This window comes from Montipora capricornis, chromosome 7 (assembly GCF_036669925.1).
Source record: "Montipora capricornis isolate CH-2021 chromosome 7, ASM3666992v2, whole genome shotgun sequence".
Taxonomy (NCBI): domain Eukaryota; kingdom Metazoa; phylum Cnidaria; class Anthozoa; order Scleractinia; family Acroporidae; genus Montipora; species Montipora capricornis.
The window spans coordinates 13,223,523-13,244,423 of NC_090889.1; the positions used below are offsets into that span (position 1 = coordinate 13,223,523).

At 39.4% G+C, this 20,901-nt stretch overlaps 1 protein-coding gene and 1 long non-coding RNA gene across 2 annotated transcripts; both read right to left on the reverse strand.

The window, feature by feature from the left end:
• Window positions 1–3,782: 3,782 nt before the first annotated feature.
• Window positions 3,783–7,707, reverse strand: LOC138058216 (uncharacterized). The gene is made up of 3 exons (XR_011133827.1): window positions 7,569–7,707; window positions 4,899–5,112; window positions 3,783–3,959 (listed from the first exon to the last, which is right to left on the reverse strand). It is a non-coding gene; the product is annotated as an uncharacterized lncRNA (long non-coding RNA).
• A 562-nt stretch (window positions 7,708–8,269) lies between these two features.
• On the reverse strand, window positions 8,270–15,183 carry LOC138055661 (inactive carboxypeptidase-like protein X2). Its single transcript, XM_068901546.1, has 6 exons — window positions 15,028–15,183; window positions 11,436–11,633; window positions 10,333–10,475; window positions 8,784–8,919; window positions 8,610–8,693; window positions 8,270–8,373 (listed from the first exon to the last, which is right to left on the reverse strand). The coding sequence occupies exons 1-6, from the start codon at window positions 15,113–15,115 to the stop codon at window positions 8,270–8,272; spliced, it is 753 nt and encodes a 250-aa protein (XP_068757647.1). The 5' UTR covers window positions 15,116–15,183.
• Between the last annotated feature and the right edge of the window lie 5,718 nt (window positions 15,184–20,901).

The window sequence follows — 20,901 nt, forward strand, 5'->3', positions numbered from 1 at the left end:
TTCAGTTTTCTGGCTCCTACATGATATTTTGGATTAGTTGACTGGGATTTCAGGCTGAAGCGAATGTCACCAAAACCAATAGTCACTTAACTGAAGATCCCGCTTGAAGTCCTCCTTGGTAAAATGACTGATCCGAACTGACAATATAGCAGTCAGGTTTGAGGAATCCATCCATGTTTTGTTTTCGCTGGCCAACTTTCTTTAAATTTTCATTTTCCGGCGGAAGCTTCCGGTTATTAAAATTTTTAAATGTGTTTTCAAGTTTAGACATGTGTCTAGTCTCACCCCCCGAGAAAACGTACTCCGTTATATTTGTCATTTAAAGTTGCAAAAATATTTTGAGGCATCATATCACTGCTCCTCACAACGGTGAGAAATTGATAGCCTAAGACTGAACTATTTTTATGGGCTTTCATGTTTAATAGTTGTTTTTGTAACAAGCAAATGGCGTAATATCTTGCCAAAAATAAAATGTGTGGAGTCTAGAATCTTGCAAGGCAAAGCTAAAAAAAAGGCTTGTCACAGATATTTAATCAGGACTTACATGATTCCTGCAGACACTTACATGTATCTCTGCTGCATGTCCTCTTGCGTATTCTGGCCTCTCCTATGCGTTACGGGAGGAGTTCGCCAGGCTCATCAGCACCTTTCAAATGGGGGGTATTGGGAGGCAACCCCTGCCCCACCCAATACTCTTTTTTTTTGGAAATCAATCAAAAGACAATTACATTAAGATGCCTCCCTTGATTTGCCACTACTTTATTGGCTCATTCTCAAATGTTTTAGGCTAGCTTTAAGGTGTGCTGTGTTTGTGGACTTACAGCGACTTAAAGCGACTTAAGAGGACGTAGGGTAACTTACACAGAAACCATATGCTCACACTTATGATTTTTTAGCTGCTTAGTAGACGAAAACTTAAGAAAAATGTGAGCCACTCTGGTCAGTTTGCGCCGTTTTTGCTTTGCTCTGAGTACGGTTGGCTGACTATCTTTTTAGAAATCTGGCCATCAGAGAGTGCTTTAGGCTTCGAAGTAGTGTTAGTGCTAGTGATATATCCACTAACTATAATTAATATTGTCTTCATTGAACAGTATTTTCACTTCCTAGGAAATTTAATCCAAAATTAAGCATATTTCTTGACTCTTGAAGGAAATACTGACGTCTCTTATTAAGCGATAGTAATTTTAGGGAGCTTAAGCATCGACAACGGCGATGGCGACGAAACAATCACAAATATGCATATTTAGAGGGTAAAAACGATAGCTTTCCACGCCCTGCACGTGCATTTTTCACTTTTGTCCATTTTATTGCCGTCCTCTGCAAAACAACGGCGTTAAAGTTTCTAAAGAACGTCAGCACTTGAGGATAAATTGTTATTTTCTCCCCTAAATTAGGACCATTGTCATTTTTGAGGAAGTTCCACAACCTTGTCATGTTAAAAAGGTTGAAATAGTCACGAACTGATTACAACATGACGTGACTTTATATTTTGAGATGACGTTCTTGTTGCCGTCGCCGTCGTCGTTGTATGAGTTCCCTAATGAACACTAGGAATTCCGGAATGGAACCGCAGGGTCCTCAAAGTGCTCTTTCCTGCTAGATATCTCATGGGAGATTACATTTACATTACTTATAGAACGCCTCCCTTGTGATATTAAGCACGCCACATGTGTTGTATTAATACATCTACGATGTCTTAGACGTCCTCTAGTGTAAATACGGACATTGCAGACGATCTTGCTGTTCTCGGCAAAGGTGAATAAGAGTATAATAGGCATTTGTTTGGTGCTCTTGATAGATTGTGTGAGGCTGGGCGAACTATGAATGGCGACAAGTGTGAGCTAAGGCTGAGAAAGCTCACGTTTTTCGGTCATGAACTGTCAAGCGATGGTGTTAGTCAAAGTGAAGAGAAAATTATCGCTATCAGAGATGCTAGACCTCCTAAGAGGCGAGTGAGGTTCGATCGTTGATGGGGCTGGTTCAGTATTACGCAAGGTTCATGACCTACATAGCACCTGTTATTAAAGATTTGAACAGAAAAGGGGTTCCGTTTTAATGGGGTCCAGAGCAACATAGCGCGTCTCAAGAGCTGAAATGCTCGATCACTCAGGAAAAATCTCTTACTTTCTACCCACGATGGTAATAGAACCAGGATTATCCCTTATTCTTCGACGGTTGGTTTAGGGCCAGTACCTACTCAACAGCAGGGAGTTGCGTGGAGAGTCGTTGGGTATGCGTCAAGTAGTCTCTGACTGACGTGGAGAGGTGCTATAGTCATACAGAGAAAGAGTTTTAGTTTGGGCGTGCGAAAGGTTCAGTATGTATGTGTTCAGGTCAGTGTTTCGAACTGGAGACAGATTACAAGCCGTTGGAGCGCATTTACTCGCGCGCATCGAAATATTGCGCCCGGATTCAGAGATGGGTGTTGGGTTTGTAGGGCCATGCTTTCAAGGTGGTGTACCGTCCGCGAAAAACAAATGATGCATATTCCTTATCGAGATTAAACTCTGCGAAGCAGTCAAGAGGTGGGGAGGAGTATGAGTCTGTGAGAGCAATCGTCGAGAATTTCATGCCTCTAGCTTTCACGCGAAGGGAGATGAGGGAAGCTGGTACCTGTAATGGTGCAGCAGTGATTCAAGTTAAGTGTTGCGTGAGAGTAGGAAATCGGGAACGTTGTACAGTTCTTTCAGGACGACTCTGAACTGTGTATTTACGGCGAGATTTTGCTTCGAGAGACTAGAATTGTAGTTCCGAAGGCTTTCCGGGAGAAGGATGTGAGACTGGCTCACGAGGGCCATCAAAGTATCGACTTCACAGGAAAGTCTGGTGGCCAATCATGGATAGAGATGTAGAGCAGCTATCCAAGATCTGTCATGGCTGTCAGGTGACTTCTCGTTATGACAAACCAGAATCAATGTCCCGTATTTTGCCGCCAAGTGCTCCCTGGCAGTATTGCTGCGCGGATCTCTTTGACTTCTATTCACAGGAGAAAGCAATTTGGTGGTTGCATATTATTCAGCATATTTGTAAAGTATCCATTACTTTACCATTATCTACCCAGGTGCTACACCTTTTTCTGTGATGTTTCGTTGTTTTGACTAGAGATGCGGAAGAGAGAATGGTCCAAGAAGGGCCGAGAGCACGACACTCAGGCTAAGCTTAAAGTGGTACTATGATCAAAAAATCATTTCCTTTTTTTCTTCAGATTTTGAAAGCGTGTTTGCTTAACACCTAACTGGCAAAATTTTGAGCTTTGAGTTTTATCCAAAGGCTGTTTATTTTGAGTGTAAGTTTTGGATTTCACGGTCCGGCATTACTCACGTTCAAAACTGGCCGATTGGACCTCAGAGGGTTGGATCTAGAGAAAATGACGTCATTTACTCACTAGCTTAAAATTTCAGCGTGTAAACGCAATTTATTACATATGCAAAACACAGGTTTAAAAGTCTGAAAGCCCGAAACTCCCGTGCTGCATATTAATTCGGCCGCGTACACACGCATTGCATTCTTAAACTAGTGAGTCTTTGACGTCATTTTCTTCTCGACCCAGCTCTCTCAAGATTTTAAATTTAGTAATGGCGGACCAATAAATAAGAAAATTCCAGTTAAAATAAACAGGTGTCTTTAAAATCAGAACTTAAAACTTGGGTCAGTTAGTGTTTAGTTAACATAGTTTTGAAATCCAAAGAAAAAAAAGAATTGTTTTTTTGGTCGTAGTACCACTTTAAAAGGTGGAATGGGAAGTTACTGCAAAGAGGCCGAGAGCACAACGCAGAATTGAGTCAGATGGAGACGCTTTTTTGATTGCTTATGCTTCAAAGGGAGCGAAGCGGGTGAATAAGTAAGATACATTGTCATTGCAAAAGTTTTGAAATCTGTCCTGGTTTTCCCATGCTTACAATCTTCCAGTGACTAAAAATAGACTTTTGCTCGTATTTTCCTCTATCAAATGAAAATATCTGTAAAAAAGAACGAAAAGAAGAAAATTATGAAAGGAGCTGATTATGTGATTACATTTGTTTTGCTCTACGAAGCTGAAGCTCTCTAAAGGCCATTTTCTCGGGCATGCAAGCAAGTCTTTACACCAAAACCAATGGGCCATTTCCGAGTTGCTGTTTGTCTCGGTTTGTCTTGGTGCTCAACTATTGTAAGGGAAATGAGTTTGATTTGCATAACAATTCGCAACTCATTTCCATTTGAGTGGATGTGCACCAGGACTCGCTTTGAAACTGAGGCATGCAGCAACTCGGAAATGGGCTATTGGTACGTAGGCAACGAAATCCAAGGCATGGTTACAAATGGTAGAACAGAATTGATGAAGTTGATTCTGTTAATGATTAATAAACAAATATCTAACGAAATGACTTGTAAAGATTCCAGATTAAAGGTGGAGAATTTGCTTTGCACTAAATGTCTCGGTGCAACCTCCCTTGCCAAAAAAATGAACTAGGAAACCAAGGAGAAACTAAAAGACATAAAAATTTAGAACCGCAAAAAAAAGAAAAACAATTTTATTTACGGCAAAATTAAAGAAATGTCTCGTCCTGGGACTATCATGAAAGCGTAGAGGATATATTCTCCTATTGGGCGGAGTTGCGAGAGAGATGCGACGTCAACAATGAGACCGTGAGGACGTTTAAACAAAGCGTCCCGAAAACTCATCAAATTACTCGCGACCACGCAGGGAATGAAAGGTAAGCAAATTCTGTCTATCTGATTGGCAGTAAAACGGATTTTGGCAAAGAAAGGTTGAGATTTACAGTTTTTATAGAACATTTCCTTGATCAGTTGAATCAAGCCAAGATGGACAAATATCGTGACGTCAAGCGGCCTCAAATCCTTAGGGGTTTCTGCCTGTGGCAAAGCTATAGGAGGATAGCGATACAAAGTCTAATTACCTTGTTACTCTCAATGAAAGCTGGCACTTCTGGGGGCAAATCTCTTTCGTCGTAAGTATCATGACCGAAATGTAAGGAAACTGTTTGAGATTCATAAGGAGGGGGGTCTTCATATATAACGATGCTTTTTATCCCAGCCCTGGTCTCTGCCGTCGGCGTACTTTCTTTTAATTCTTGTGGTGGACGAGCTCTGAGGATGCAAAAATGTATTGCCCTAAAAAAAAAAAAAACAAGCAGACGAAAGAAGCTTGGGTATACTTGACAGGGCTGGCGCAGTGATGACAGCATGCACTAGCTCACCTTCAGCGATGTGGCTCGGGTTCGTTTCCCTTACTTACTCATTGTCAGATGTGGGTTGTGTTTGTTGGTTCTCTTATCTGCTCCAAGAAACTTTTCCCCGGGTACTCCAGTTTTCTTATCTCCTCAAATACCAATGTTTGACTTGATCTAAGCTAAACTGATTTCATTTCTATTTTCAGTGACCCGCAATATTAGTTCCCCGGTGCTTGAATGCTAATGCTTGACACTTAAACAAAGTTCATCATCATTACCAGCACAAAGGCATAACTTTGTCCTCAATTATGAAAAGTTTGGGGAAGCCGGAGTTGATAATTATATAATTAGCTCACACAAATTTATTGGATGCTCGGCCAGACGAGTCATTGAATGACGTTGATCAGAACGTAATAACTCACGTTGGACATATTTGTAGTTTTCATACACCACCTATTTATTTGTTAGTATACGTCTGCAAATGAAGATTGACTTTATAAAGAGAATTAATATGCAAGAATTCATCTAAGATGAATCATCAGTAGATAAGGTGTTCAGTGAACAAGTACCCTCAGAGCTTGATGCAAATTCCCAAACTACTGGAAATCACAGTCCACCAGCAATAACAATGTATAAACAGCCCAGAGGAATATCTGATGACCAATTACGTCAATCCGTTAGATCATTAAATAATTAAAAATGCAATGCACAGCTTTTAACAGGGTGCTTTCATGGACTAGAAATAAATGAAAACCTCGACAGCCTGAAGTCACAAAATGTTGAACCAGTTTATTTGTTTATAACTGGAGGTGGTGGTGCTGGGAAAAGCTATTTGATTAAAACAATTTATCACACTGTAGTAAAAATCTATAGACCCTGAGAATCCAACAGTGTTACTAGCAGCATCTACTGGAGTAGCAGTAATAAACATTGATGGTACACACAGCATTCGCAATATCTAAAAATACAGGTGATGATGTGGGGGAAAATCCAGGTCCTACAATATTTCATATCATTCATCCAGCAACTACTATGTCCGCCGACTCTAGTCAAGGAAATGAAGCAATCTTTGGTGTGAATGCTGGAAAGCAATTTGTAGCAGTGTCACTTACTGCTATTATATAAAATCAACTACAAGATATTAGTTTGTGGCCTAATTCTACTTTGAACAATATTTTGGTTATTGGAAATAATCTATACAGTGCTAAAAGATGTTCTGTGCAAACAAATGACTATTTGCTGTTAACCGATGCTCCAGACATGGTTTTAATATTTGTTGAGGTGTATTCATTACAATATAGTGAGTCATTTACTGGAAGTTTGTTCATGACATCAAACATTGCTCCATATATGTCTCTTAGAAATTCACTTCTAGAACTATTTTCAAACTCTTAACAGAATTACAATAATTGTTGTTTGTTAACTACTGGCATTAATACACTATATTGCAATGAATACACTTAAACAAATATTGAAACCATGTCTGGAACATCAGTTAACAGCAAATAGTCATTTGTTCGCACAGAACTGTATAGATTATTTCCAATAACCAAAATATTGTTCAAAGTAGGATTATCTTGTATTTGATGGTATATAATAGCAGTAAGTGACATTGCTACACATCGCTTACCAGCATTCACGCCAAAGATTGTTTCATTTCCTTGACTAGCGTCAGCGGACACAAAGGTTGTTGGATGAATGATATCAAATATTGTAGGACCTCCGCATCATTTGCTTGCCTTATAAGCAATGGGATGTAAACATTGTAGCACATCATTTGTGTAAACCAAAACATCAGCTCATTACACGACTTGTAATGTCCAACAACTTCTTTTAATGTTGGCAAGTAAAACAGATTTAAGCGAAACATCATAAGCATCGTATTCCAAAATCGCCCCCGCACACGTAAAAACGCATCCTTGGCTTTCACAAATTGTTGTGACAGCCGATCCTTGACCGGTATTGTTCGATTGTTCGGTTCCCATGCTGGCTGTTAGTAGCAGACAACAGTAAGAGAACGAAATACTATTCTTTGAGAGTGCAAGACTCTTATTCAATGCAAGTACTTTTTTAGAGTCTATAACTCTTTCAGTTTGAAGTGTAACCTACACCGATACTTCAAGCCGATAAATACTGGTTTGTGAGAGCTTGTGAGATACTTGTGAGATATGTGGTGCAACTCGCACCGGATTTTCAAGCAAATGAATGTGGGCTTGCGAAAGCGTCTTAGCTTTGGTGCAGTCCGCACTAAACACAAGCCGAGTCTAGATATGTTGACTTGCGTGAGTAAACAACTCCAGTATCGATATCACCGAGGAAACTCCACTCAGCGATGTCACCCGGATGAAATAACGAAGAACAGCACGACAGAGCAATTTTGAAACAGAAATAACTTACCTTGAACAATTACAACTAATTTGCGACGGAAAGCTCTTCAAAATTTGCCCAAAACAGGGAAAACGACCACAGATTTAAATACACAACGACTACAACACGCTAGAGGCAATAGCCGACACTTGAAAACAATGACTCGCAATTACTAGAACCCAGTCTCATGCCAGACTTTTTTACAAAACGCGGAGCCCTATTCCATGGAGTACCCTATGGAGTACCCAAATGGAGTACCCTAAAAAGACTATTTCGAATGAGTACTGTTGATCCATGTGTAAGAAGCATCTGAAATAGTGCTTACTTAAGCCTCAACACCCATTTTAAACAGCATTGTGCAACAGTCTTTAAGTCTAAGCACCCATTTTAAAAAGGTTAGCTTACATGAAGTAATCGGCCATCGCAACAATAATCGAAAGCTAACCTTTTTAAAATGGGTGCTTAGACATAAATACTGTTGAACAATGCTGTTTAAAATGGGTGTTGGGGCTTAAGTAAGCACCAATTGAGATGCTGCTTACACATGGATCAACAGTACTGATTCGAAATAGTATTTTTAGGGTACTCCATTTGGGTACTCTATAGAGTACTCCATGGAGTAGGGCTCCGCGTTTTGTCCTCTCCCGACTTAGGGGTCTGTATGCATGAGCATAAGACCCCAAAAATACTAAGGAAATCTCTCTGTTATCAGCGGGCAACGTTTTTGTAAATCAAAGTTGAAGTGAAGTTTCCCAAAGGGGAACAAACCTGTATCGACGACAAAGGCATATCAATCCTGCTATGATCTCGCAAAAAAAGACAACTATGGGTAGAACTAGATAAAGAGAAAAAGATGAATATGATTTTAGTCAACTTCATAAATTTACGCTCTGCAATGTACATAAACCGGTAAATTTTCAGCTTCGACAATGTCGAAGTCTGCTTCAATGTAAATTAATGAGGTTACGTAACATCCTGTTAGAAGAAGTTCAGGAGGCAAGGTACATCAAGGCCAACAAGACAAAATTTCCTTTCCTGTGACGAAATTTTGAGTCGATGCTTTAATCTTACCTAAAAGCAGAGTTTCATTCAGAGGTGCTTTTGTGAGTGGTGCATCGTTAAATATATCATTGAATTTTGTATGAAATTGTTGTCCTGCAAGAACAAATAGGAAGACCATGAGCCGAGTGCAAAAGGTTTACGTTTTATCGAAACATTGAAAAAGGCAAGTGTTGCCATTCTTACCGTTCTGGCATCCATATAAAGCAATGCGCATACAGGCCCACTTCCCAACGTATCGTTTGGGATGTATGCGAATAAAATATGCCCAAGAGTCGTTCGAAGATACGTTTGTGGCATGGATGTCAGTGTTGGACAAAAGCTGTAGACAGAAATCAGATAAGAAACATATGATCAAACAACCAAAAAACTCTAGTTGGATTTCAAGAATGCTACATACAGGCTTTGTTTAAGAGGATCCTTGGGTCTCCCAGAGCAAACACCTTTTTTTAGTTTTTATGTGATATTACAATTTCCCAAAAAGCAAAACAAAACAAAACAAAAAAATCAACTATTAAATTGGAAGTTGCAATACGAAATATATTAATACCGGACAAAACGAGTGGAAACTTTCACCCTTTTTCGAACTTTTGGAAAGTGACCTGAAAATAGGGGAGTCAATGATCCCCCCATCCCACCCATTAGTGGTACAAGCTCGCGTTACCTGTGAGAAGTGGCTGTGAAAAGCGTCACGTCAGCAACAACACTGTTCAAGTCGACTTTTTTTTTGTTTTTCGAGTTAGTTTCGAGGCAAAGGAGCGAAAAAGCGAAAGTTTATCAATAAAATGAAAGAAAAAAAGTTAACGTTAAAGCACTTTTTTTATTTCGTTTTGTCTAACCAAGCTTTTTCTTTTTTATTTATTTATTTTATTTTTATATTTTACTGTTTTGGGACGTTGTTCTTGAAGACGCTGTGGTAATGTTCCTAAGACGATGTCAAGGCTAGATAGAGTGATTCACGGCGAAATGTACTCGAAAGCCTAATTTTCGCTGAAAAGCGCGTCCCTGAGCCGTCTTTAATTCCAACAAAAAGAGCATAGTCTGTGTTGCTCACTGTCTGATCAGGTTCCTGAAAGCCTTATCGTTTCGGCTCCAATAAGAGAGATTTTCTTTACATTTCCAAAGCCGAAAAGTTGTCCGCCGATTGTTGCAATTGTGCTCGTCTTTTCGAATACGGGACTGAAATTAGGGATCCTGCCCTCTTGCAGTTGAGACTTACCCCTCCACAGTTGAATCCTTATCGTAAAAACATACATGGTCTGTGAGGAAAGTATTATATTTTCAAGGATCAGATCCGATTGTGGGTAAGTGGCACTTTCACGGGGGTAAGATCCATATTTTCAGTCCCGTAGTAGAAACGACGAGCACAAGGATCAGCGGATGAAGGGGATACAGTTTCTAAAGAAACTGTGGTGCTGAGTCCGCAGGGAAGTAGTAATCATCAATTCCACACAAAAAAAAAAAACAAAACAAATAAAAAAAAAAAAAGAAAGAAAAAGAACAGAGATGAGAAACTTGTCCAAAACGCTTGAATTAGTCTCTAGGAGCTCTTTTCTTTTGCGAAAAAAAAGAGAGGTATTTTGCGGCGTTTTGAGCCAATTTGGAGCACGGAACACAAAACCTTGCTCAATCCATAAAAGATCTCAGATCGGAACTCAGATCGCAAACTTGTCCGATTTTTCAGCGTCAAATTGCATCTTTTTTTGCAAAAAATGGCATTTTTGTTAGCACTTACCTCTTGTGCCACTCCATTTTCATAATCCATCCAGCCTCTTGCAGAATCATTACTGATAGACACAACATAGCTTTGAACCCACAAGTCATTTCCATCGATGTCAACTCCCTCAGATTCGATCACTCTAAAGTTAGTTAACATTTCTGAAAAAAAAAAGAGGGCTCAAATTCACATGAGATCACGTGGCACTTGTGAAGGATTTGAGTGGGAGGATACATAACAGTTGTGTAAGACAAGGAAAGGATGTATTAGCTAGGGGTAGAGGGACGTACACACCTGCAAACCAAGAAGAAATAGACATAAAATTAAGGGGGATGAAATAGGAGAGAGAACTGTAAAACAGAGACAAAACCTGAAATAGTAGGATGAGTTGGGATTAAGCTGGAAGTTTATAAGGAAAAAAAGAAGCGGGGATCCAGAAAAAGAGAAAGAAATAAGAGATAAAGGGGACGAAAGGACGCATAGTAAGGGAGAATTAAGAACAAATGATAGGCGCAGGGAGAAGAAGAGAGACAGAGAGGGAGACAGTGTAGAAATATGAGATATGGAATATGTGTAAGTATGATGGTGATGAGTTATCGGTAAGACACCACCACGAGTTCTAGTAGCTAAATGTTTAGAGCACTTCAGTAACTAGTGGGCAAGTAATCATCAACATCATGAAGGTTAAGGGATAGTAGCACTAGGAGAAGCTGTAGTGTAATGGAAGAGGAGGAACTGGTGGATGCAGCAAGTAAAGAAAATGGAAGAATGGGGTGAAGATAATAATCTTTATTCAAGTGTCAAGTCTTCAAGCGCTGGGGAAATAATTGGGGAAACCAAAAACAGAATAAACTAAATTAGTAAGTCAAATCAAATCAAACATTGGTTTTTGAAGGAAGGGGCAAAGCGGAGTACCCGGAGAAAAACGTCTAGGAGCAGAGTAGAGAACCAACAAACTCATGCTTTTAAATATTATTCAGAAATGTACAAAGGCTTGAAACAAAAAAAAGAAATCGGAAAAGTTTTAGGCCTTTGTACTTTTCTAAATTTGAAAGCAAGAGTTCGACGTCATTAGCGGAAAACGGCATATATTAGACTTATTAAAATGGGTGTATACCCACCAAAATACACTTGAATAAACGGGCTGGAATCACTTTCCGAAGCGCACCACGCATCAGCATATGATCCTATCCTTTTGATACCAATGCGACCACGGAAGGCTGGGTAATTGTTGTTTAGTTGTGTGGATGACGTCATGTACTTATCTGGAATGCGATTAGTGCCTGGCAGTTTAACACCCAGCTCTTTAACACTGCATCCTGGAATTGAACGGAATTATCAATTATTGTGTCAAGTTCGTGGCTGTAATAGAGCAGATGGTAAACTTGAAGCCCGGTTAAAGTGGTTCTATGATCAAAAAATCATTTCCTCTTTTTCTTCAGATTTTGAAACCGTGTTCGCTTAACACCTAACTGGCAAAATTTTGAGCTTTGAAATTTATCCAAAGGCTGTTTATTTTGAGTGCATGGTTTGGATTTCATGGTCCGCCATTACTCACGTTCAAAACTGGCCGATTGGACCTCGGAGGGTTGGATCTAGAGAAAATGACGTCATTTACTCACTAGCTTAAAATTTCAGCGTGTAAACGCAATTTATTATATATGCAAAACACGGGTTGAAAAGTCTGAAAGCCCGAAACTCCCGTGCTGCATATTAATTAGGCCGCGTACACACGCATTGCATTCTTAAACTAGTGAGTGTTTGACGTCATTTTCTCCTCGACCCAGCTCTCTCAAGATTTTAAAGTTAGTAATGGCGGACTAATAAATAAGAAAATTCCAGCTAAAATAAACAGGTGTCTTTTTAAAATCAGAACTTAAAACTTAGGTGAGTTAGTGTTTAGTTAACATAGTTTTGAAATCGAAAGGAAAAACAATTTTTTTTTTTTTGGTCGTAGTACCACTTTTATGAAGAAGCGATTTCTTTATGGATGAAGGTTTGGCCATTGGATTTTTAAGGCGCACGCCACCTATGAGCTGACTATGGTCGAAATCTTAGTGTGCAGCCTTGACTTCGTCTTAGAACAGTGAAAACACGGAATTCCCGAAACGGTAAAATAAGCACCAAAACGCACAAGAATACACCAGAGGTGAGTTAAATTCTTAACGGCTGCCTGTAACGCAACACCGCTTTCATTCAAAGGTCATCTTCCCACTAGTAATTAATTATTACACGCTCTCTAGTAATGCGAATCTTAGGCTGCTTATGCAGAGACGAACACATACAGTGCATTTTTACCTTTCGACACACCCATCCGAAAAATTGGTTTTTGCCCTTGGCGGGAATGGAACCCACGGTTTGTGTTTGTCTCTCACTTTATGTGTCATAAGACACCAGAGAAACCACCGGGGGTCATTTTATGACAAGTGGTATAAAGAAATGGGTTCCTGTTATATAGGCGAAGAAATCGATGTAAGGTATAATATTAATCGTTCGAAAACGTGAAACTACAGCGAAAGACTAGCCAAGCATCTGGAGCATTTTCTCCTCTCTACATCTCTTGAATCTACTTCCATTGTTGCTGTAGAAAGATATTACTTGCTAGCCCCCAGTAGTGCTTTTTGAGATCGTGACCCGCCATGCTTGTATAAGCGGTGTTTCAAATGCTAGTCGCCTTGATGCACAAAGGTAGATATCACACTAAGTTGTTTAGTATTACGCTTAATTGCAGACTGCTGACCCCAAATAAAGGTGAAAGCGGGCGAATTGGACGTGTGATGCTTATTAAAATGTAGTGCTTTTGTATAAATCTCTGAAATGTAACTTATTTCAACTGGTGAATGTTAAACGTATTTCGACCTTAGACACCTTAGACCGGACGAACGGCATCGATGTGGTTGCGTACCACAAAGACGCGAACTGAAACATCTGAGAACATTGCTTTGCATAATTTTTGGAGCTGATGGCGATTCATCTGTTTAGTCTGTTCAGATCAAAGCCTCACAGAATGCAACCTGTCAAGTAACAGTAAATACATATTATTACGTTTAGCATGCAAATCAATAATCAGTAGTACTTCCGATGATACAAAATGATCGTTCGTGCCATGGTTTGTGGTATAAACAGCTGCGAATAGTATGAAACACCGATCTTTTAACACTACTGTAAATATTAAGCATATGGTAAACTTCGACTCACTCTCAAGCTAAACTTATTCGGATGGGGGAGGGGGGGGGGGGCGGTCACTTTCACAATATGTTCAATTTATGGGGGTCATTTAAAAGTGAAAGGGCATCATTTAAAGGTGAAGTGGGGTTTGTAAATCTTCTAAGCTTTCGCAAAACGTCCCCTCCCCCTCACAGGTAATAAACGACCAGCCCCTAAAAATAAATTGGTACTAGCGCCGTTTCAGAAACCTGAAGGATTCTGGTACTTGTAGTCAAATGGCGTCATCATGCTAGTGTTCTATTGTGCTCTATTTATACGAGCAATTTTTCCACCAGGAAAATTTGTCAACAAAAACTGACCAGTGCAAACGAGGTTTTAGAAAATGAGAAAGTCGCATTTTTCATAATCTCACATTTGGTGATTTCACGACGTTGATGAGCAGAGTACCGTCCGCAAAAATACTGGCGGAAATATGTGTGCTGCAGCACAATTATGCAGTTTCCTTCTTTTTACCAATGATATTCTTGTTTTTAGGTGTTCTCGTTTACGACCACGTAGTACATATTAGAATCCCTATTACGATTAATGAAGACCGTTACTAATGCGGAGAAAAGGTATTGTTATGCAAACACAGCAATACCTTCATCGAATCGCATCTCTTACAATCTCTCCACTTGAACTTGTCAACCTGTCATCTTAAAAACTGATGTCGAATTCGGGGCATCGATTGGAACTCAGGTTGTGGCCTCCTCAGCAACCTTGGAACCTGGACGAGCGTATGATTTAGGAAAAACTTAGCTGCGGTTCCAAATATTCCATATAATTCGAGAAAAATATTTTGTCATCTCTTTCGATCAATAACAGTGGCATATAAAATTCAGCATCGTTCTCGTGCAACGGGACATGATGCATTGTACAGACTTCAAATCGACTTCAGTGTTAAAGTTGTTCATTGTCAACAACTTCATGCCACATGCTTTGCCATTTTATTCCTTCTTATCCACGGTCAATCACCGCCAACCACTTAAGTCTTAAAGCAGGCCCATTGTTAACGATAGTTCACTTGACAAAATAGCGGAACGAATAAACATCCGTTTGTACTACACTAGGTGCATTGTTATCCCGTGATGGACTTTCAAAAGATCTACAATAGAAATAAAATGAAATTTTCTTTGATTTGGAACATGACAACCGGTGAAGTAGTAAGGCAGACGCGATAAATTGGCTGTGAACTATAATCTCTAGCTGATTCAATATTCTATGTTGTTATGCGGTTTGAACGTTTATCACGTCGGACCCTGATATGGTGAAACTTGCGGGTTGTCCTTATTTGAATTATTGGAATTGTCAGTAATTCAGTTAAGACGTTGTGGGCGTCGAAGAAAGAAGTTCAATCACACCGAAAATGTATCTTTTTTTCTTGGAATTCCAACAGTAGTACTGTTCAATTCCATGAGGATTAGATTACGATGCAATATTACTATTATCATTAAGTGTCAAAGACGTATGCAAGAGTGTCAATGACGAAGCCCAAGCAATAATTACCTCCGATATTTGTCCATTGCCCACTCAACAAAACCAACGTGAAGGCAATTACCACTGCAACAGGACTTTGTTTTGTCTCATGCTCCATTTTGACTCAACTTCCATCAGAGCCAAACAATCATCGCAAAAAAAAAGTGCACAGTGCCTCTTTTGGCAGCTCGCTCTGTAATTCTTGCCCACGCAAATAACCAATGAAAAGAAATAAATAATCAGAAAGAAATGAATAAATTCAGAGTGCATTCATCTGTGAAAATTCCTTATTAGCTGCTCTCCGCTTGCTATTGATTTTTCTACTGTACTCCAAACAAAAGCTCCATTGATAATGAAATGGTCCTCTGTTCTCGGAGGGAAAAATAAACGCTTCTTTCGTTCAAAAGGCTACCTTGACGAGAAAAAGGTGTTGTGTTGATTTTATTAATATTGTTAAATTCTAATACAAAGGAGGTCAGCTCTATTTACAGATCGAAATATACACCACGGTATAGCTCGATGACAAGTTGTCATGATATTGTCTAAAGTACTTGTTTGTTTTACTCTTGCGTTAATCTTTTCTTAGTCCGAAATCCAACTAGATGCTCGGCTTTTCATGACCAAACTTTCTGCAATTCAGGACTAAAAATTTAAGTAAATTTAAGTTTATTTTTAATCACAACGTATTCGGTAAATCAAAGACAAACTTGCTCAGGTTCTGGATTGCTGCTCCATTTTCAAGTTTACGAAGAAAAAGAGTTTGCCCCACCAAATTATTTACAACTTAGTACAATTTTAGCGGAAAGCTATGAACTCATTAGATTCTGCAATGTTTCGTGATATCTCTCAGTGGCAAAAACCATGTTCTCACCACAAGCTTTTCAACGAAGATTTTAAACCCTGCACCTTTTTAGGATGACGGCGCAGTGACTAGAGAACAGAAAAATGATGAGGGGTACTTCTTACTCCTCCAAGCAAGTTTTCGCCGGATTTGCTTTTATGTTTCTTGCATGGACCCAATGTTTGATGAACCGTATTAAGTTGTTGAGTTAGAGTAAAGTCAAAATTCCTTTTCAGGAAAATTATGGAAGATGTTGCTGCTAACTCTAGCATGCAAACATGATATCAAACATCCTCAGCTTTGAATTCAAGCGCCAATCATGATCAGTTGTAAGAGGGGTCAGTCTCGAAAGACTGTGCATTTAGTTGATTGAGAGTAAATACTTAATAGAAGTGGTACCCACTGCACTGAAAGGCAGGGTTAGAAGAAATTTTATGAGATTTTTCAAACCTCTTGTAGCTCTCAAGATCTTTGTATAAAACTAACATAAATTAAGAAATAAATAAAGCACGAAAACAATACTTTGAACAAGCCATTAGCTACGTGTACGAGGGCTGGTTTTTTAATCTCGTTCATTTGCCACAGGATGCATTGAAGAATTTGTAAACAGTTTTCTCAGCAAGAGAATTGCCAATCTCTAGAGGACACAGATAATGCACCGATCAAATCGAAACTTCAACATCCCTCCTCCTCCCCCCCCCCCCCCACCCCCTGGGCAAACCGCGGGCATTTGACTATCTTTTGAGCCCGGGGAGTGGGGAATTTGACCTGTGCCTGCGTGGGGTTTGGGAAAATTGAAACGAAAGTGTCAGGTTTCAAATCTTTCCTTTTTTCCGGGTGCTAACTCCTTTAAAACACGTGTTTGGACGAGATGGAAGAGTTTAAAGGAAGAGATATAGCATTTGTGAGCGATTGCCTTACAAAAAAGGTCTTTAAAGTCTTTATTAAAGACGACAGCAGCGGACTACGATTGTTCTTTAGTAGGGTATGACAGACAAATCCGACGATAGGGTAGGGCATTTGAACACCAAGTTGGCCCGAGGGGGAGGGAATTTGAACCATCCAATCTTTAACATCCGCCCCCCGGGGGGGGGGGGGGGGGTGGTTGCTGAAGTTTCGAGTTGATCGGCGCATAACACTGCAGCATATGGAAAGTCGATTTTGACAGGCATCGCGAAGTGTCCATTTAAAAGCAACGCAAAGGGGAATTATCGTTTTTTCTAGTTGAATCCAGATGTAAAGTTGGAGTGACGGCGTGAAGTAGAAGTCAAAAGTAAAGAGACACTTCGTGACATGTGGTATTCATTTCTCGGCTCACAGTTTAGCGCTTTCCATTACTGTTTGGATTTCCATAGAACCACGTCAACTCCTTGTTGATAATTTGTGCAATGATAAATGTCTACCGTGATCTCCAGTCTGGGGTGAAATTAAAACAAAGTCAAGTCTTTTTATTTCAACCCCAGAGTTGATATTACGGTGGTGCGGTACTACTGTAACAGTACTATGTTCATTAGGTGTTTCATCTTCTGCATCGTATATCATGTTGGCATGGAAAGACATATACAAATATGTTGAGCACCAATGACAAACCGGCCCTTGACTTTTATTGTGATCCCTGATTCTTACAATTGCTATTGCGCAATTGCATTTAGGCTAAAACTATCACATGTTGCTGTGCTCAATGATTTCGAGATATTGATCTGTTTGAGAACAAACGATCTTTCGAAGCCGAAACTTGGGGCAGAAATAACTTTTCCTTCTCAAAAAAAAAAATGTTCTTCTGCTCTTCCAAACTAGGAGTTTACCTCTTTGCTTGTCTTTGTCTGCTGATGGTCTTGAAAACCAGCGAAGGTAAGATTAAGTTGAGAAACATAACACAATTGAAGAAGGAGGTCTGTTTTCAAAAAACTGGGTAACTTTCGCCCAAACGACCCCCAATGAGTTGACTTATCCAACAGCAATCGCCGTGTGCTACATAATAGCAGTTAAGGATTTCCCTGTCCCTTAGTTTTCAAATAAAAATGGTGATCAATTTTTCATTTCGTACGGTAAGGAGAAAGAATAGTTTTACAGCGGATACCACTACGTGCAACTTTCACCAATTACTGCATGAGAAAAGCTTAAGATTTTGGCGCCAAGCTGATTAGAATTAAAGACAAAAATTTAAAAAAAGAAGTTCAATAGCATTTCTTGTCGTAACTTACAGCAGGAACAATAAGGGGTTCTATATTTAAACTTTAGTTTGTTAAAAGCGAATACTGAGCAAGAAAGCTATGTGGCTTGACACATCATTTTCTCGGATGTTCGTTTGTGCTGGAAAATGTTGAAAAGACCTAACAAAAAATAATAATAATAAAGTTTTTGGAATGTCGGGGCCATAAACCGACAGTGTTGTTCACAAAGGAATTTCTTTGATCACAATGACGCACCGATTCATTTGTCGAAACGCTCCCTTAATTTTAAACAGATAGTCTTCTAAGGAACAAAAGATCCTCGTCAACTTTGACAAATGTTTTACTAAATGAGACAATGACCTGAAAAACTAAGCGTTCACTGTTGTTTATAACAGTTATTTTGGACATCCTGAGTGAATGATCTCTCACACAAAAGACAAACCATAAATGAAATAAAGAAAACCACTTTGCTTTTTGGTCTCAATTAACTCGCTGGAGACCCCCAAGACGTAACAATTGCAGAAAATAACAGTATACTTTGATCCTGAAAACTCTGCCCCACAGAATATGGATAACATAATGCACAAAATTAACCAGAATCAAGAAATCCACTTGAAAACGATAATATTTTGAGCAAGCTGATTATCTGTAGTTTCAATGTTGCTAGTGCAAAATAGGGAAGTCTGCGCTAGTAGAATATCGAGCCCAAGTTTTTCGGACGTTCTATAGTGTCTTTCCCCAAAGCAATTGTTTAACCTGTTTCAATCTTGCCCTTTTTTGTCTAATCACAACACTTAAAAAATCCCTGCTTCGTCGGGGTTGAAAAAAAGAAAGTTTTTGACTGAGAGGATTTTTTTATAAAGAGAGAAATATGCTCGTTGTTCATAAAAATCCTAGCGACAAGGCTAGGCCGATATTCTCCTTAAAGGTTAACAAGTCACAAATATTGGCTGAAAGTAATCGAATCTGACATTCAGTGGGGCCTTCTATAAACTGGTCGTAAAGACTAATAAGTAATCTTAAACAAGGGATATAAGGTTAATGATCCAGCAGCGATACATTAATATTGGATGAAGGGGAGAATTAATGACATCATTGTATAAAGTTGTAAGCGGTGATGTGAAGTGATGTCAAACAAATGGCGCACGGATGCATGTACAGTTTTTAAATAGTTCGGCTTCATCACACGATTAGTCCAACTTGCTTCGATTTCCAACAATTTTTGCAATATGCTAGATTACTTGCCGCTTTGTACAAAAACAAGCAAATGGCTCGTAGCACCAAAGACCATTTAGTTCCATTTAGCGTATTTCTTTTCTTTGAAGCATGTTTCAATTGAAAAGAAAAAAAAAACTAGTGAGCAACGAGTCATATGGAAAAACATAATTCGCTCCTTAGTGATAACGTTTCAAATTGTGACTGATGCAGCTAGCTGTTTAAGAAAGCGCAACGTCGCTGTTCTATTCTTTAGGAAAACCAACATGCCCGCCCTGATGTCACGTGAAAACACTCTATACATTTTCTGCATCTTAACCTGTTACAACGTCAATAGTTTTCAAGAATGCAACGTATATGCTGTATTTCTGTGTTTCTACCTTAGCAATGAAAAAGAAAAAGGGTCACCACTCCGGATCCGGTGGCAGTGGTAGTGGCGGTGGCAGTGGCAGTGGTTAAAGGAGGCGGTGAAAGTGGTGACCCTGACAGTGGTAGTGGTGAAAGTGGGGAGGGCGAAGACAGCGGAAGTGGTGAAAGCGGCGGTGCCTACGATGATGCGAACCATTCCGGTGACGATGACACCAGTGGAAGCGGCGAAGACGACGATAACGTTGGTAATGATGGCCAACAAGATCGCACAAATTGTTCAAAAAATAAAAAAATAACCTTGATAAAGAACTGAACTGATCTCCTTTGGTTTCGGTTGTGTGATTACCTTTTTTTTTTAATTGGATAAACAGACCCTTGCTCCGACGATCCATGTTCAAATGGTGGCTCATGTCAAAATGTAAATGGAAGTTACGTCTGCGAGTGTCTTCCTCGATTCACGGGACGGAACTGTAAAGGTACGTTTTGAGTATATTTCTTTGTAGAAACCTATTTGCAATTTTTCTTTTATTGATCCTTTAAAACCATTTTGTTATTTTCTGGGAATTGGCAGATATGCGGTAGTTTATATAATAAGTTCAATAACGCAAGCATTTTGATTGGTTCTCATCACGTATGATCCATAAGAGGACAGATGCATAGCTGATGTGATCATCAAAAACTTTTATTAGTTAATTTATATATAAAACGAATAGATCCCATGTCGTCGTGCGTCTGTTCAGTAATATATTACAGATGAAGTTAAAATGCGGTAAGAACACAAGGGTATCGCCTAGTGTGTCAATAATGTTCTTACCACAGCTCTACTACAGACGTACAGCAACATGGAATCTATTTGTTAAATACGCAATAGTTGTAGTCAGATTCCGCACCCCATTACTTGGCCAACAAAAAGGGTATTCATAAAAGGATTAACAAGAGATATCATTAAACATTTCCATTTTGCACTGTTAAGGTGTGGATTACTGTGGTGATAAGCCCTGCAAAAACAATGGGACTTGCTCGAACCTCCAGAACAACTACACGTGTGATTGCATTGGCCAATTTGGAGGATCACATTGTGAAGGTTTGATTGACATTCCGCTTTAATCAGTTTCAAAAATAGAATTATCGATGAGATGATATATGAGATGGATTATATATGAACTGCGGATATGAAATCAAGTGAAGCTATGATCCTCGCCGTTGTGAACGCAATTTTTGCAATTGCAATCGTTCAAACAACGAGGAGATTTATTTAGATGATGTTTGTAGATCTGTGCTTCCCTTTAATTTCTTTCCTCGATC

What these genes read in the sequence shown, in the direction of transcription:
- LOC138055661 (XM_068901546.1), bottom strand. Translation starts at nt 15,115, where the DNA reads ATGGAGCATGAGACAAAACAAAGTCCTGTTGCAGTGGTAATTGCCTTC. An exon ending in GTTTATTCAAGTGTATTTTG is followed by an intron (nt 10,476 to 11,435) that starts GTGGGTATACAC and finishes TTTTTTTTTCAG; the next exon opens with AAATGTTAACTAACTTTAGA. An exon ending in AAAATGGAGTGGCACAAGAG is followed by an intron (nt 8,920 to 10,332) that starts GTAAGTGCTAAC and finishes TTCTGTCTACAG; the next exon opens with CTTTTGTCCAACACTGACAT.